This window comes from Phacochoerus africanus, chromosome 2 (genome assembly GCF_016906955.1).
Source record: "Phacochoerus africanus isolate WHEZ1 chromosome 2, ROS_Pafr_v1, whole genome shotgun sequence".
In the NCBI taxonomy this organism is placed as follows: Eukaryota; Metazoa; Chordata; class Mammalia; order Artiodactyla; family Suidae; genus Phacochoerus; species Phacochoerus africanus.
In genome coordinates, this window is record NC_062545.1 from 217,505,161 (window position 1) to 217,521,783 (window position 16,623).

Below are 16,623 nucleotides of genomic sequence, written 5' to 3' on the forward strand. Positions count from 1 at the left end.
ATGTGCTGTGTGTAGGTCAATTATATCTCAATATAACTGGAAGAAGAAAAGAAAAAGAAGATGAACAAAGCCATAGAAAGTAAAAATTCAAGTTCCAGTAAAGTATGTCTAATTTTACCAGTCTAAGAAAGCATACTTAATCATGTTCATCCAGTTATGTGGGGACATTCACCTTTATACTTCCTTAAGTGTACTCTCAGGTTCAGGGAGGCCAAATAAGAATGAAGAGATTTAACACAGCCCTTTGGTGAAATGATACTACAACATGAAAAGTACTCATAAAACACCTACAGCCCAAGATGAAGTGATAATACTCTCTGGTATTTATCTCAAGGGTGCAATTAAAGGAAGGAAAAATATTATTGGCACGGTGGTATTAAGCACATTATATAAAAGAGGAAAAACACTGGAAATAACCAAAATAGGTTAGTGCAATCACTTGACAAAAAAGAAGCCAACTAAAATAATCACAAAGATTATACAACAGGAAAAAATTGCACACATTAATGTGAAAAAAATATCATTATTCAATGAGAGAAACACTTAAAAGCCAATAACTTGAAAAGAATAAAGTTAACAGAGTTACATTCTACACTATAAAAACACCTCAAAAACAAAGAACTTTTCTAGATAAGAAACGTGGAAAACAAGTTTACCTTGAGCTAATCTTTCCAGTCGTTTTCCGTGTTCTGGGGGTATTGCATACCTAAAATTTCAAACACAAATAAAAATTTTAGGTTTATAATTGTTCAGCTAGTATCCTGAGGATATCTACTTCTAAATAATGTCATATAAAAGAAGTTCAACCCCCAAATCTACTTAGATGAACTAAGCAGAGATCAGAATACCAAACACAGAGCCTTGGACACTAAACAAAAGAAAAATAAACTCAAATCACCTATTCCAATGCCTTAGCTCACCATTCCAGGCACATTTTACAAATTGGGAGACAAAGGCCCAAAGCCAGCTAACTGTTTGGACAAGGGAGCACCTGGCCACAGCACAGAGATTAGAACCTCCCTTCTAACACTCATAGCACCCCATAAATCCAGGGCTACTTTTGGTTTGTTGTTTTTTTTTCAAGGTCACTTAGTTGGGCCTTTGTTTTTAAGTAAACTTGGGTAAAAAAAAAAAAAAAAAAAAGCCTTTAAAATGTTTTTATTGACAAGCAGGATAGAACGCAAAATTATCATAGCAAAATTTATATCTCCACCATACCTTTCTAAGAAGATTGTGCTTTCCAAATAGATTTTAAATAAAATTTTACCAGCCATAATATGTGACTTTAAAAATCCTGACTACAGAAAAACAAATTTCTCACCCTTGGGAAACAGAAATTCTTCTTCAAGTATTACTCATTTCTAGTTTCTGGTATTTTCAAAAGTGAAATATTTGAATTTATCTACTGTGAACTTACAAATTCCAAAATAATAATTTCAAGTTAAATGATCATTTCACGTTTTAAATTAAAATATGTTATTCTTCAGACCTACATTTGCTGTTTACTAGCTCAATATATATTAAGTACAAGTTACTTTTTTACTGAAATAACTTTTTTCATTTTACTTAACACCACACTTGGTTGGATTTAACGCCACCGATAACATATGCAAAACTTAATTGGATCCGATGTAACTAGGCAATTCTCTAAAAGAAAATTCAACCATATATCCTGTTGCTTGAGGCACTATTAATGAAATTATTCCAACTGAACTGGGAAGATAAAACTTTAGCACAACTAAATGACAATCACCCAACATATATTTATACACTGGCCACTTCTTAACAGTTTTTCCCCCCAGAGATTTGTTACCAGTTTTTAATCGCTGGTTTACATTATCAAATATACCCAAAAAAGGAAACACACACACATACACAAATGCATGTGCCCCAGACAAGCATAACATACATGCTAACACATGTGCATCTATACACACACAGGTATGTACTCATATAATGGATATACCCTCGCAACAAAGGATTAGACATAGAGTTATTTACATATCCAGTTTCACTTTCTTAAAAAATGGTATCAAAGTTAAACCTAATTAATTTGAAATTAAACCATCTGCTCAAAGAAAACCTAAGTTTAAGTAAATATAAATGCAAATGTAAACATAAGGATAAAAAATACCCTTGACACAGTCTTTCAATTGGTCGTCACAACTCTATGACAAAAATCACATAGTCAACACTTCTTAAAGACACCTCCTAAAAGGGTTCTAGTAAAATTTCTCTGGAGGCTAATTAATCATCAGAAAGATTTTTCTGGGAGTTCCCTTCATGGCTCAGTGGTTGATGAACCCAACTAGGATCCATGAAAATTCGGGTTCAATCCCTGGCCTCACTCAGTGGTTAAGGCTCCAGCGATGCCGTGAGCTGTGGTGTGGCTCGGATCCCGCATTGCTGTGGCTGTGGTGAAGCCTGCAGCTGTAGCTCTGATTCAACTCCTAGCCTGGGACCACCCATATGCCATGGGTGCAGCCCTAAAATAGCAAAAAAAAAGAAGATTTTTCCCATATATTACACATGTAACAAAAGTTCTCTCCATTGGAACATAACTTACTAGGCACTGAGTGTGTCCCCTGAATGCAGCTCGGCCTTTAGGTCACTAAGGTGTAACTGACCATTACAGATGGGCTCCCCACTTTCTATAGTGCCCCTCAAACTACCCTCCATGGTGTACTAAAGTCATCTCTGCAAACTATAGATCTGATTGTGATAGAGTCCTGGGGTTTCACTGGCTAGCTCACCTGAACAACAGAAGCTGAACTGCTTCACAGGGCACACAGACCTGCTGCGATACTTCAGTTGCATCTACTGATCAATGTCTCAATCAAATTCTGCTCTTCGCTTTTATCAAACTACTTAAAGTCTCTTCCAGTGCCTTTGTTATGTCACATCTCCACTGCTTTCCATCCCTTATTTCTGGGCTTTATATACCCTCTCCATCCCTACCCAGCCAACAAAAGCTCCACTCTTGTTTTTAAGCTCAGCTTGAGTCACACTCAAGGAGAGCTCCCCACTCTTCTTTTTATCAACCACAGAGAAGAGAGGCTTCCACCATGGCTCTCAGATTTTTTTTTTTTTTTTTTTTTTTTTTTGCTTTTTAGGGCCGCACTCACAACATATGGAAGTTCCCAGTCTTGGGGCTGAATCCAAGCTACAGCTGCCAGCCACACCACAGCCACAGGGATGAGGGATCCAAGCTTCGTCTGTGACCTACACCTCAGTTCACGGCAACAACGGATCCCTGTCCCACTGGGCAAGGCCAGGGATTGAACCTGCATCCTTGTGGATACTAGTGGGATTTGTTCCCCTGCGCCATGACAGGAACTCCTCAGAACTTTTTTTTTTTTTTAATCTTTCGGCCTCCCTCCTCTCCTCTCAAGCTCCCTAGGGGCAAGGACCAATGTCTTTTTCCTAGAACAAACCAATAGCAAAGTAAATGCTCAGAAAATGTTTGCAGACTTTTGCGGCTCTCCAATGATGAACTGTGTTCCTGACTCTTCAGGATGGAAGACATGGAAGGAGAAAAAGGATGGAAGATGAAGAAAAAATAATGAAAGGGGGAAACTGGAAAGATAGATAGAAATTATATAAGCTGGAGTTCCTCTTATGGCTGAGCAAGTTAAGAACCTAGCACAGTGTCTGTGAGAATGCAGGTTCAATACCTGGCCTTGCTCTGTGGGTTAAGGATCCAGAGTTGCTGCCAGCTGTGTCACAGGTGGCAGATGCGGCTCAGATTCTGAGTTGCTGTGGTTATGGTGTAGGCCACAGCTGCAGCTCCAATTCAGTCCCTAGCCCAGTAGCTTCTATATCCCACAAAAGCACCCATGAAGAAAAAAAAATTATATAAGCCAATATCTCATTTCCTAACCACAAGGTCACCCTGGCATACTCAGGATCTGTCTACCAGCCTCTAATCTGCTCAAACATCTGAGTCAATCAAATCTTTCTCTCCCAGGACTCTATACTTTTAGTGTGGTCTCCCCATTTTGCTCTGCTTTCTCTACATTCCCCCTGGATCTTACCCTGTGTTCTAATGCATAGAAATTCCATGGACTGTGAAGGACAAATTGTGCTTAAGGTAGATGGGCAGTACTGGGGCACTTAACTTCCACTTAAATGGCATGGAGGAAAAATAATTTCCCAACATAACTTCCCTAAAAACTTAGCTCCTATGAATGTCACAGCCAGCACAGAAAAATGCCATCTACTTTCTTTATAAAAAGTAGGGAAAAAAAAAAAAAAAAACGAGTCAACTGGGAAAAAGTTCCAACTTCATAAGACTTAAGAATGCTAATATTTTTCATCTAAACAATCTAAAAAATCAGTATAAGCCACTATCAGAATAAAGCTGAAACAGAATGCCCTGAATGAGAAAAAAAAAAATTGGGGAAAAAAAGACCTTAAAAAAACAGAATCACTTGTATGCTCTTAAGAAAGTCTGAAATTCTGCTGCTCTGATGACATCCAAGGTTTCATTAATTTCTGTTTGACATACTACTACCTAATGGAAACATTAACCAATTCTCAGCAATTTTATGGAAAAAAATAGCATAAAAACACTGCTGCCTGCCGACCCTGACCCTTTCCCATTAGTGTTTAGAAATACTTATCTCTTTTTCCTCAAAAAAAAATAAAAATACCTTTTCTGGAGTTCCTACTGTCTCTCAGTGGGTTAGGAACCCAACACAGTCTCCCTGAGAATGTAGGTTCAATCCCTGGCCTCAATCAAGGGGTTGAGGATTCGGCATTGCCATAGCTGTGGCATAGGCGAACAGCTGCAGCTCTGATTCAACCCCTGGCCTGGGAACTTCCATATGCCATGGGTGCAGCTTTAAAAAAAAATTAAATTAAAAAATTTTAAAAAATACCTTTTCTGACTCCTTCATCCCACTGCCACCTATCCACTTTCTTTTCTTCCCTTTATACACACTACTTCCAGTACTTGCCCCCCTTTTTTAATGGTCATACCCACAGCATATGGAGTTCCCAGGCCAGGGACTGAATTTGAACCACAGCTAAGACCTATACCACAGCTGTAGCAATACCAGATCCTTTAACCTACTGAGCTGGGCTGGGGATCGAACCCTGTGCCTCGGCAGCAACAGGAGCCACTATAGTCAGATTCTTAACCCGCTGTGCCACAGCAGGAACTCCAGTTGCCATATTTTTATCCCATTCATCCTGCAATCCAGGGCAACCTGAATCCTATTTCCACCACTCTCAATATGACTACTTGGACAAAGGCTGCCATATTGTTTAGTCTTTACTTAACTTGTCTTCTCTGGAATTTTTCCTAGTTCCTTAAAACACTCACTTCTCTTAAGTTTCATGATCCAACTCATTTTCAGTTGTTTTCTATCTTATGCTCTTGCCAAACCAACCTTTTGGCTGCCTGATGTTCCCCAGGGCTCCATGCTTTAGAGTTTCCACATTTGCCCCTAAGGGAATCACCTTCCCTCAAGGCTTCAAGATTATCCATATGCTGCTAAACTATATCTCCAGGAGTTCCCACTGTGGTGCAGTGGAAACAAATCTGACTAGTATCCATGAGGATGTGGGTTTGATCCCTGGCCTCACTCAGTGGGCCAGGGATCCGGTGTTGCCGTGAGCTGTGGTGTAGGTCACAGATGCAGCTCAGCTCCCTCCTGAGTTGCTGTGGCTGTGGCATAGGCCAGCAGCTATAGCTCTGATTTGACCCCCTAGCCTGGGAACTTCCATACACTGTGGGTACAGCCCTAAGCAAAAAAAAAATTAAAAATTAAAAAAAATTAAAAAGACAAAAATAAATAAAAAATAAACCATAACTCCATTCCGTATGTGTCTCTCGAGCTCTGCACTTCAAAAACCAACCACCTGTAGAAAAAATCCACTTGGAAGCCCTAAAACACAGTTTGTCCCAAGCTTAATCCTCCATCATCTTCATTACAGACCTACCTGCTTCTTTTACAGAGTTCGTCAACTGTCCAGAAAAACGGCCACTATCTATAGTTGTATTCCCCTATATAATCAATCCTCAAGTTTTATATGTTCCACCTCTTGTAGAAGAGAAGTCTCACAAACCCATATACATTTCTCCACCCCAACTGCAACTACCTTGGTCCAGGCCACCATTCTGTCACGTACGTCACTACTGCACCTCATCTTCAACCTTGCCCCCACTCCCCCAGTCCACGTAGCAAATCAGTTCATGTCACTTTCTTCCCCTGTGTAATTTTAGAAGGAAGGAAGGAAGAAATGGTGATTAAGTAGAAGCAACTTGGAGGGCTGATGTGCATAGGGGTTTATTATATTTTTTTTTTCCTTTTTACAGCCACACCTGAAGCATATGGAAGTTTCCAGGCTAGGGGTTGAATTGGAGCTGCAGCTGCGAGCCTACACCACAGCCACAGCAACTCCAGACCCAAGCCACATCTGCAACCTACGCTGCAGCTCGAGGCAACACTAGATCCTTAACCCACTGAACGAACCCACTGAGGATCAAACCTGCACCCTCATGGACACTATATTGTGTTCTTAACTGAGCCACAACAGGAACTCCAGGGTTCCTGGAGACAATGAGTGACCTCAATCAGGGGAGTCCTAATTCTCAGATTCTGACCATCTCCTAGACATTTCTATGAAATTATCCCATCACTTCAAAAGACTCACAACATACATAATATCAAATTTGTGATTTCCCCCTTGAAGTTGTTTATCTCTCCCAGCTTCCCCAATTCAATCCAGCACTCCATTTTCCCCTAGCCTCCCTTAGTAGAAAGCATAAGTCACCTCTTCTTTAATTTCTCATCCTCTCTGCCCCAACTACCAGCCATAAGTCACAGCCTCCTGATTCAGATTCAGCTCCCTGCAGCATCACCTCAATTTCAACCCTGATCCAGCCCAGTAGGACCACTATCATAACTGAGCTGTCTTATCTCCCTGGGAAGCTACAGACTTCATATCACAATCATAGCATAAAAACCTTTATTCCTTATTGCTTGGCTTTCAAGACCCCCTTCCTCCAATTTAGGCACAGCCACAAATATCAGCCAACACACTCAACAGTCTGGACTAGGAATTATTCTGTCTCTCAGAGGAGCTCTGACCTCACTCATCTCCACAAACAAGCCCTCCACTCCACTTCAGATCCCAACCTTCACCCTGCCTTGATCCCACCTCATCCTTGAGGCTTTATTTGACCACTGGAAACCTTGGCAATCCTATCTCTTTTCCTCCCCCCAGATCCCTTCTGTTATATTCTTGTGTAGTATTTATCATATACTACTTTCCATGGCTAGCTGCTGTTGTTTATGGTCACTTTGGACAGGAACTGAATTCTGTGAGGAGAGAATGCCTATCACCAACCAGAAATTTTCATACCAATGACCCTTTTCACTTACATTTTATAGTGAGTGCCTGCTTCAGACCCAACACTATGTGCCACCACTGTTCAGTTATGCAGCTAATTCTTTTTTAAATTTATTTATTTATTTGTTTTTGTCTTTTTAGGGCTGAACCCATGGCATATGAAAGTTCCCAGGCTAGGAGTCGAATGGGAGCTGGAGCCACCAGCCTATGTCACAGACACAGCAAAGCAGGATCCGGCAAGCCACATCGGAGACCTACACTGCAGACTGCAGCAACGCTGGATCCGTAACCCACTGAGCAGGGCTGGGGATGGAGCCTTGTCCTCATGGATACTAGTTGGGTTCTTGTAAACCACAGAGCCACAACGGGAACTACTATGCAGCTAATTCTTAATTTTTTGAGAATATAAATATATCTCATAATTTTGTGTCCTTTGAAAACTACCAAATGAGATGAATACTATTGTATACCCTCAAGTACATGCTAGTCTGCTAAAATTACCAACAATATTTTTGTCTCAGATATGATGAATGCTGCAAAAGTTCTGCTAACATTAAGAAACTATGACTCACTCATGAGCTAAGAACACACTAGATATCCATAGGGTGGTGTTTTATTTAAAACCAGAATCTTTTATGAATTGGGGAGGTGTAAAAAAGATCTAACCTGAAGGCCAAGGAAAACAGAATAATTCTTCTAAGCACATCTCTGGGTATTTCACTCAAAGAACAGACCTAAAATGAGTCATCCTGCAGGCTGTAATATAAACACTAAATCTACCTGAATAATATCAAGCCGGTATTTCAAAATGTCAATAAGCGGGGAGTTCCCATTGTGGCTCAGTGGTTAACGAATGTGACTAGGAACCATGAGGTTGCAGGTTCGATCCCTGGCCTTGCTCAGTGGGTTAAGGATCCAGCGTTGCCGTGAGCTGTGGTGTAGGTTGAAGACGTGGCTCAGATCCTGCGTTGCTATGGCTCTGGGGTATGCTGGCGGCTACAGCTCCGACTGGACCCCTAGCCTGGGAACCTCCATATGTGGCTGGAATGGCCCTAGAAAAGGCAAAAAGACAAAAAAAAAAAAGTCAATAAGCAATGCGGGATCTGAACCACATCTGTGATTACACTACAGCTCACAGCAACGATGGATCCCCAACCCACTGAGCCAGGCCAGGGATCAAACCTTCATCCTCACAGGTACTGGTCAGATTCGTTTCTGCTGCACCATAACAGGAACTCCAACAATGACATTTTAAATAAATTGCAGTTATATTTTATTTTCTTTGATACTTACTACAAAAAAACTACATAAATCAAAAAGTGCCTAAAAACTCAATATTCTGAAGTAGTTAATTTACAACAAGCTTTTTTTCTTTTATTTTTTATTACTATTATTTTTTAATAGTTGCTTCCCCAATACGATTTTTTTTTTACTGTACAGCATGGTGACCCAGTTATACATACATGTACACATTCTATTTTCACACATTATCATGCTCCATCATAAGTAACCAGAGTTCCCAGTGATACACAGCAGGATCTCATTGTAAATCCATTCCAAAGGCAATGATGTGTATCTATTAACCCCAAGCTCCCCAGTCACCCCATTCCCTCCCCCTCCCTCTCGGCAACCACAGGTCCATTCTCCAACTCCATGACTTTCTTTGCTGTGGAAAGGTTCGTTTGTGCTGGATATTAGATTCCAGTTATAAGTGATATCATATGGTATTTGTCTTTGTCTTTCTGACTCATTTCACTCAGTATGAGAGTCTCTGTTTCCATCCATGTTGCTGCAAATGGCATTATTTTGTTCTTTTTATGGCTGAGTAGTACTTCATTGTATATATATACCACATCTTCCGAATCCAATCGTCTGTCAATGGACATTTGGGTTGTTTCCAGCTCTTGGCTATTGTGAACAGAGCTGCAGTGAACATGCAGGTGCACGTGTCTCTTTTAAGTAGAGTTTTGTCCGGATAGATGCCCAAGAGTGGGATTGCGGGGTCATATGGAAGTTCTATGTATAGATTTCTAAGGTGCCTCCATACTGTTCTCCACAGTGGCTATACCAGTTGACATTCCCACCAGCAGTGCAGGAGGGTTCCCTTTTCTCCACAACCCCTCTAGCACTTGTTAATTATGGACTTATTAATGATGGCCATTCTGACTGGTGTGAGGTGGTATCTTGTGATAGTTTTGATTTGCATTTCTCTTATAATCAGCGATGTCGAGCATTTTTTCATGTGCTTGCTGGCCATCTGTACATCTCCCTTGGGAAAATGTCTATTCAGGCCTTTTGCCCATTTTTCCATTGGGTGGTTGGCTTTTTTGCTGTTGAGTTGTATAAGTTGCTTGTATATCCTAGAGATTAAGCCCTTGTCAGGTGCATTGTTTGAAACTATTTTCTCCCATTCTGAAAGTTGTCTTTTTGTTTTCTTTTTGGTTTCCTTTGCTGTGCAAAAGCTTGTCAGTTTGATTAGGTCCCGTTGGCTTATTTTTGCTCTTATTTCTATTGCTTTGGGAGACTGACCTGAGAAAATATTCATGAGGGTGATGTCAGAGAGTGTTTTGCCTATGTTCTCTTCTAGGAGTTTGATGGTGTCCTGTCGTATATTTAAGTCTTTCAGCCATTTTGAGTTTATTTTCATGCATGGTGTGAGGATGTGTTCTAGTTTCATTGCTTTGCATGCAGCTGTGCAGGTTTCCCAGCAATGCTTGCTGAACAGACTGTCTTTTTCCCATTCTATGTTCTTGCCTCCTTTGTCAAAGATTAATTGACCACAGGTGTGTCAGGGTTTATTTCCGAGTTCTCTGTTCTGTTCCATTGGTCAGTCTGTCTGTTTTGATACCAGTACCACACTGTTTTGATGACTGTGGCTTTGTAATATTGCCTGAAGTCTGGGAGAGTTATGCCTCCTGCTTGGTTTTTGTTCCTCAGAATTGCTTTGGCAATTCTGGGTCTTTTTGGATTGTTTGTTCTAGCTCTGTGAAAAATGTCATGGGTAATTTGATAGGGATTGCATTGAATCTTTAGATTGCTTTTTAATCAAGACATATTCCTAACTGTCTAAAAGAAGGCTAAACAACTACAGATTTTACATGTGTGATCATGTTACATTTTCACATTACTGATGATGTTAACAAGTTTTAATGTGTGTTCACTTTTTTTGTCTTTTTGTCTTTTTTAGGGCCCCACCCATGGCATATGGAGGTTCTTGGGCTAGGGGTTTAATTGGAGCTACAGCTGCTGGCCTATGCCACGTCCCAGCAATATCAGATCTGAGCCACATCTTCAACCTACAACACAGTTCACGGAACACTGGATCCTTAACCCACTAAGCAAGGCCAGGGATCTAACCCACAACCTCATGGTTCCTAGTCGGATTCGTTTCTGCAGCGCCACGACAGGAACTCCTGTGTGTTCATTTATTAAAGTTTAAGCATTAATATTTTATATTATGAAGTCATTAGTTAACTGTGGAAAACAGAATACTACTTACTTCATTTTCAGTTCTTGAAATTAGATGAATGTGGGAAACAGTGAGTTTGACTGTAAAGGACTGTAAGACCCTCACACCTTCACCAAAAGAAAGCTCCTTGACCCACATCATGCTCACCCAGGGTCTTTTTCCCTCCCTTGAGGGGATGGTGGCCCATATGTCTGAGTATTAAGGCCTGGTCCTCTTGCCTCCATTCGGGGCAATTCTGAAAGGCCTATCAGAATCGATAAGGCATCCACCACTGCCTCTAGAATCTGCCCGGGGCTGACCTCAGTTGCACTTTCCCTTCTGCCTAGTCCTGCCTTCCTCCCTTCCCAGAGCTGCTGCTTCCAGAACCTGATCCAAGACAGCTCCAGTACACAAGCTAGAACAAACAGTTACGATGAACATGTTTGTAAGGAGGTGTCATTATGGCATCAGCACTGAAAATACAAGCTGGACGTATCTAACCATGACTCAGAGAACAAGGTGTTTGAACTGATGCCCTATAAGGACAGCAGATAAAAAGCCATGAGAAAAAGAATTCAGCCAGGGAGTGGCATGATATATTCAACATGACGAAAGGAAAAAACCTCCAGCCAAGATTACTTTACCCAACAAGGCTCTCATTCAGATTTGAAGGAGAAAGCAAAACTTTCACAGATAAGCAAAAGTTGAGAGAATTCAGCAACATTAAACCAGCCTTACAACAAATACTAAAGGAACTTCTCTAGGCAGAAAAGAAAACACAGCAACAGGAAACAAAATTCCACAAATGACAAGGCTCACCAGTACAGGTATATGTACAATAAAGATATGAAATCATCCATGCACAATTATACCACCAAAATCAGAAATCAGGAGAGGTGGGTACAAACGCAGGACACTGGAGATGAACTTGCAATTAAGAGAACAACAACTTAAAACACTCTCATATACATATAGACTCTTATATCAAAACTTCAGAAGAACTGCAAACCAAAAATCTACAATTGATACACAAACAAGCAATCTATGGAGAAGAAATATATCTCATAGTAAATAAGTGCAAAATCCACCATGAAGGGGGTCATTTGACATCATTCTTGGAATGCTGAAGTCTTCTTACATCTGATTCTGATTTCCTCTCCATCAAAGAATTTATGATAATTATAGTTAAATAATGCAACTGTACAATTAAATAATACAGTTCTACAACCATTTCAGTTCAATAACCATTTCTCTCCATGGTACAATGTAAGGTCTATAATGTCTTGTTTATCACATCACCTAGAATGGTGTAATGTCTATATTGAAGAATCAATAAGATGTAACAAATTGTGAGGACATATTTATATAGTGGCACTGTTTTTTAACCAATTTATGCGTTTTATATTTTACTTACTTTCAGAGGGTATATACTATTTTTGTTATTCTTACCAGTTAAGTTATTCTTTTTATTATGCTATATAAAATATTTAATGGTATTTCTTTGAGACCTTTGTCAAGATAGGATATGATTGGATCTATATTTGATTATTCTGTTGTATGGATCTAATTTTATTTCTTCATGTTAATCTGATTGACATTCTTTATGCCATTTCCATGCTATTTAATTTACTGCAGTTTTTAAATGAGTCTTAAAATCTATAATTTTACTGGCTCTTCTAAATTATTTGCATTTCCATAAAATTTTGTGATTAGACTATAAATGTCTATAAAATTTTGTTATAATTGTGCTGAATCTATAGATTAATTTGGTAAGAATTGACATTTTCAAAGGTTGAGACTGTAATTTCATGAATAATGACATATTCTTATCTTTCTTTAATTTCCCTTAAAAGTATTTTATAATTGTCAAAAAAAAAAAAAGAAAAGAAAGAAAAAGAAAAAGAATTCAGCCAGAGCTTGCCTCTTCCTTATGCTATCCGTGGCCCATTTCCTGACAAAACAGGTAGATGGAAAAATAAGTCTGGCAGCTATATCTGCAAACAATAAGGCAACTGCAGCAAGAAAAAGGGTATTATAAATTAGTTGATATCGCCTGAGACAACATAAAAGAAATCTTTACTTCTTAATATTGACCTTTCCAAAATACTCAACAGAACACATTCAGTAGTAAAGTGACTTTTCAAATAACTGATTTCCTCTTTTCCATGGCAACCCCAGGGACCTATGGTTTCCTGAAGGTGCCTCAGGGAAGGAGTTGGGGAGGGAGAGGGTCCCACCATCCACATTTCAGCCAGGTCAGCTCTGTCTTTATTTTCAACTTTATGTAATTTGACTTTTTGAAGAAATGTGCATTTATGGAAAGTCTGAGAACCTCTGTGCTAGGCCAGTGTTTGCCACTTTCTATGATAAGTAAGGACTCATCATAGAAAATACTTTCCTGGTTTACGTTAGAGTATTCTATGTAAGATTTGAGCTCCATGTAGGATTTGGATTCCAATAAAATTTTGCTAAGAATAAGTTTCTGCTAGAAAATAAAGGGGACTGTGGGGGGCACTGAAAGCTGTATTTCTAAACTGCAAGCTTCATGAAGACCATTCTATCCTGTTCACCAGAGTATCACTAGCACTGAGCCCAATACCTAACAGATGACAATACCTGACAAATAAATACTTAATGAACAAAAAGGAAAAAAACAAACAGAATCAAAAATCACCAAACACAAATGCAACATTTTATAGGATAGAAGCATTAATAAAACAGAAACAAAATGCCATTTCAAGAAGAATCACAACTATAGTAACCTCAAGTCAGTAACAAACAAAAACATGCCCATAGAAAGCTATGTGTGCATATCAAAAACTTTCCAAAGCCACTGTTTTTCCAATAAAAACCATTCTTACCTCACATGGAAATCTTCTTCAGAGAATGGTATCCTTTCCAAATGATCATTTATTCAAAGGACAATTATACCTAGTCCATGAATAAGATAAAGTAGCTTAAAGTGTTCCACTACAATTGGCTTACAGAGTTCTACCACAATTAACTTCAACAAAGTATTGAAGCATTTTCAAGGAGATTTCCTGCAACTGAAGTTTAAACTTCAAGGGAAAATACCTACATAGCTATCTTACCAGTGGAAATCTCTGAAAATTGAGAGGCTTTCAAAAGTGCACCTTACACAAAGCAACCAAGTTACCCAAAGATAATTCAAGCAACACACTGTGTAGCACTGGGAACTCTGTCTAGTCAATTATGATGGAACACATAATGTAAGAAAAAAGAATGTATATATGTATGTGTAACTGGGTCACCATGTTGTACAGTAGAAAAAAAAATATATATATAAAGAAATAAAGATAAATTTTAAAAAGTTACTGATCAAATGCTAGCAATGCTTTTACAATAGGTTAAAAAAACATACATTTTAATAATTTTAAAATCCTAAATACATATATGTTCATTCCCATCTTAAGGCAATATCCCCACAAGACATCTTTTCAAATCTTACAGAAAATAAATTAAGAACCACTCAAGGTAGCTGAATCAGCTGTCTGAAGACTCTGAAGTAAATACTTGAACATTTATCTGGGACTTTCCTTTGCCTTTTATTTGTAGAAGCCTTTGGGTTTTACTCCCCTTGTGCAGCATAATTCAGGTAATAGCACTCTCCTTAGGGAGAACTATCTCCCCCAAAAACAGATACGTAATTCTAATGGAGCTGCCATTCTTCATGCTTCTGATCTCACCACCACAGTGATCCAAGCCAGGATAATCATAATACCTTCCCACCCTTGGCCTTCCCACCCTTGGGCCAGAAATTAGCACAGAATCCAAGCCAGGAGCAAGTTTCCTTTCTGGTGATACAGAGAGGAATACATGAACCAGAGAGAAAAATGAAGGCAACACACAAAGAGAAGTGGGACCCAAGATCCAACACACCCTGGCAACTTCTAAGGGTTCCAAATGTTTCTGACTGCTCATGGATACATGAGCCAATTAAATTCTCCTTTTGGCTAAGCTGATTCACAGTGAGTTTCAACAGAACATTCCCAACACAATGTCAACAGAACATTCTCAATCCAGAGAAATCCAACATAGATATTACTTTTTTAATGGATTAAAACAGATTTCAAATAACATGAGGAAATGCATGAATATTAATTTTAAAGTAAAAATTAGTTGACCTGCAATACTGGAAGACTAAAGAGGATTGTTATAGCTTTCAGAACCTGCTCTGTTCTCAATCCTAGCAGTGATCATCTGATAGGTTTGACAGACAAAGCACTCTTATCTCTCAACAGGGTCAGACTAGCTTTTCCCAAAGCTTTACTTTAGGGGAACAAACGCAAATAGAAGTCTAATTTAAGAATCACTACTCATTCCATAGAGGAAGACAAAAATCTTCAAAGTAAAACCCATTCTTTCTAAAATGTGGGAGTTTATTTCTGATTTCAAGAAGTTTGTTTTTTTTAAGAATCTTTTTTTTTTATAACCCATAGTCATGCTTCTTTTTTTGTTTTGTTTTGTTTTGCCTATTTTAGGACTGCACCTGTGGCATATGGAGGTTCCCAGGCTAGGGGTCAAATCTGAGCTGCAGCTGCTGGCCTACGCCACAATCGCAATAACATGGGGATTAGAGCCATGTCTGCGACACAACAGCTCACAGCAACTCAGAATCTTTAACCCACTGAGCAAGGCCAGGGACCAAACTGGCATCCTTATGGATACTAGTTGGATTCATTAACCACTGAGCCACTGGGAACTTCTGATTTCAAGAAGATTTCTAAAGGATATCTAACAAACAAATCTGAAGCAGATAAAGCTTGTCCAGTGATTTCTCCCATTCTCACCTTTAACATCCACCTCATCCAAATAACAGCTATAAATTCTCACAAGAATAGAAACTAGCCACATTTTTTTTTGCCTTTTCCAGGGTTGCTTCCCACGGCATATGGAGGTTCCCAAACTAGGGGTCCAATCAGAGATGAAGCAGCCGGCCTACGCCACAGCCACAGCAACGCAGGATCCGAGCTGCGTCTGCAACCTACACCACAGCTCACAGCAACACCGGATCCTTAACCCACTGAGCAAGGCCAGGGGTCGAATCCACAACCTCATGGTTCCTAGTTGGATTCATTAACCACTGCGCCATGACGGGAACTCCAGAAACTAGCCACATTTTATTCTTCTGAAAACCTCTCATATGCCATAGTTTGTCCCAAAATACAAGAGCATACTTTCTTCTTGCATATTTCTTCATGTTTACTCTTCCCCTTTCTTTTTAAATCAACAGGAAGGGTCAGACAAACAAGAGTTAAAACCCTAGCTATAAGATTCACTAAACGCTAGATAAAGCACTTAAGGCTCTAAGTGAGCCTTAAGGTCCTCAATTTAAAAATGGGGACCACCCACCTGAAACATGTGTTGTCTGGATTACCTGAAATGATTTCCTTAAGTAAGTTTAATTAGCACAGTTCCTAGCACACATAAAACACATACACCACAGTTAAAGAATGTACTTCCTCATCCTAGTCAAGGCCTACTCTTTGAAAAGAAAGTTCACAAAGAATGAACACATTTGGGGTCATAGAAATAACACTTATAAAGTTATCTGCAAGCTGCTTTTTTACATGCTCAAGTCAAAGAATAATTTTTACAAAACAAATATTAAGTGATATGTATTTTCTACAAAGTTCTATCTAAACAGCAAAATTTAAAATGGTCTGAAAAGGAGGAAGAGAAATATGGAGGGGGAAAAAGATAAGCTAGGCAACATAATTTGTGAACTGCTGTATCTGCCACAGTAATTGCAAGGCTAACAACACTAGTGTCTGTTTTCCATGAACTACACTGTA

The 16,623-nt window shown here is 39.3% G+C and overlaps 1 protein-coding gene across 1 annotated transcript in view; it reads right to left on the reverse strand.

Moving 5' to 3' along the window:
• KDM4C (lysine demethylase 4C) overlaps positions 1 to 16,623 on the reverse strand; it is a 380,713-nt gene that overhangs the window by 312,044 nt on the left and 52,046 nt on the right. Inside the window, 1 exon segment of the mRNA XM_047767661.1 lies at positions 657 to 706. Coding sequence (XP_047623617.1) covers positions 657 to 706 — 50 coding nt within the window.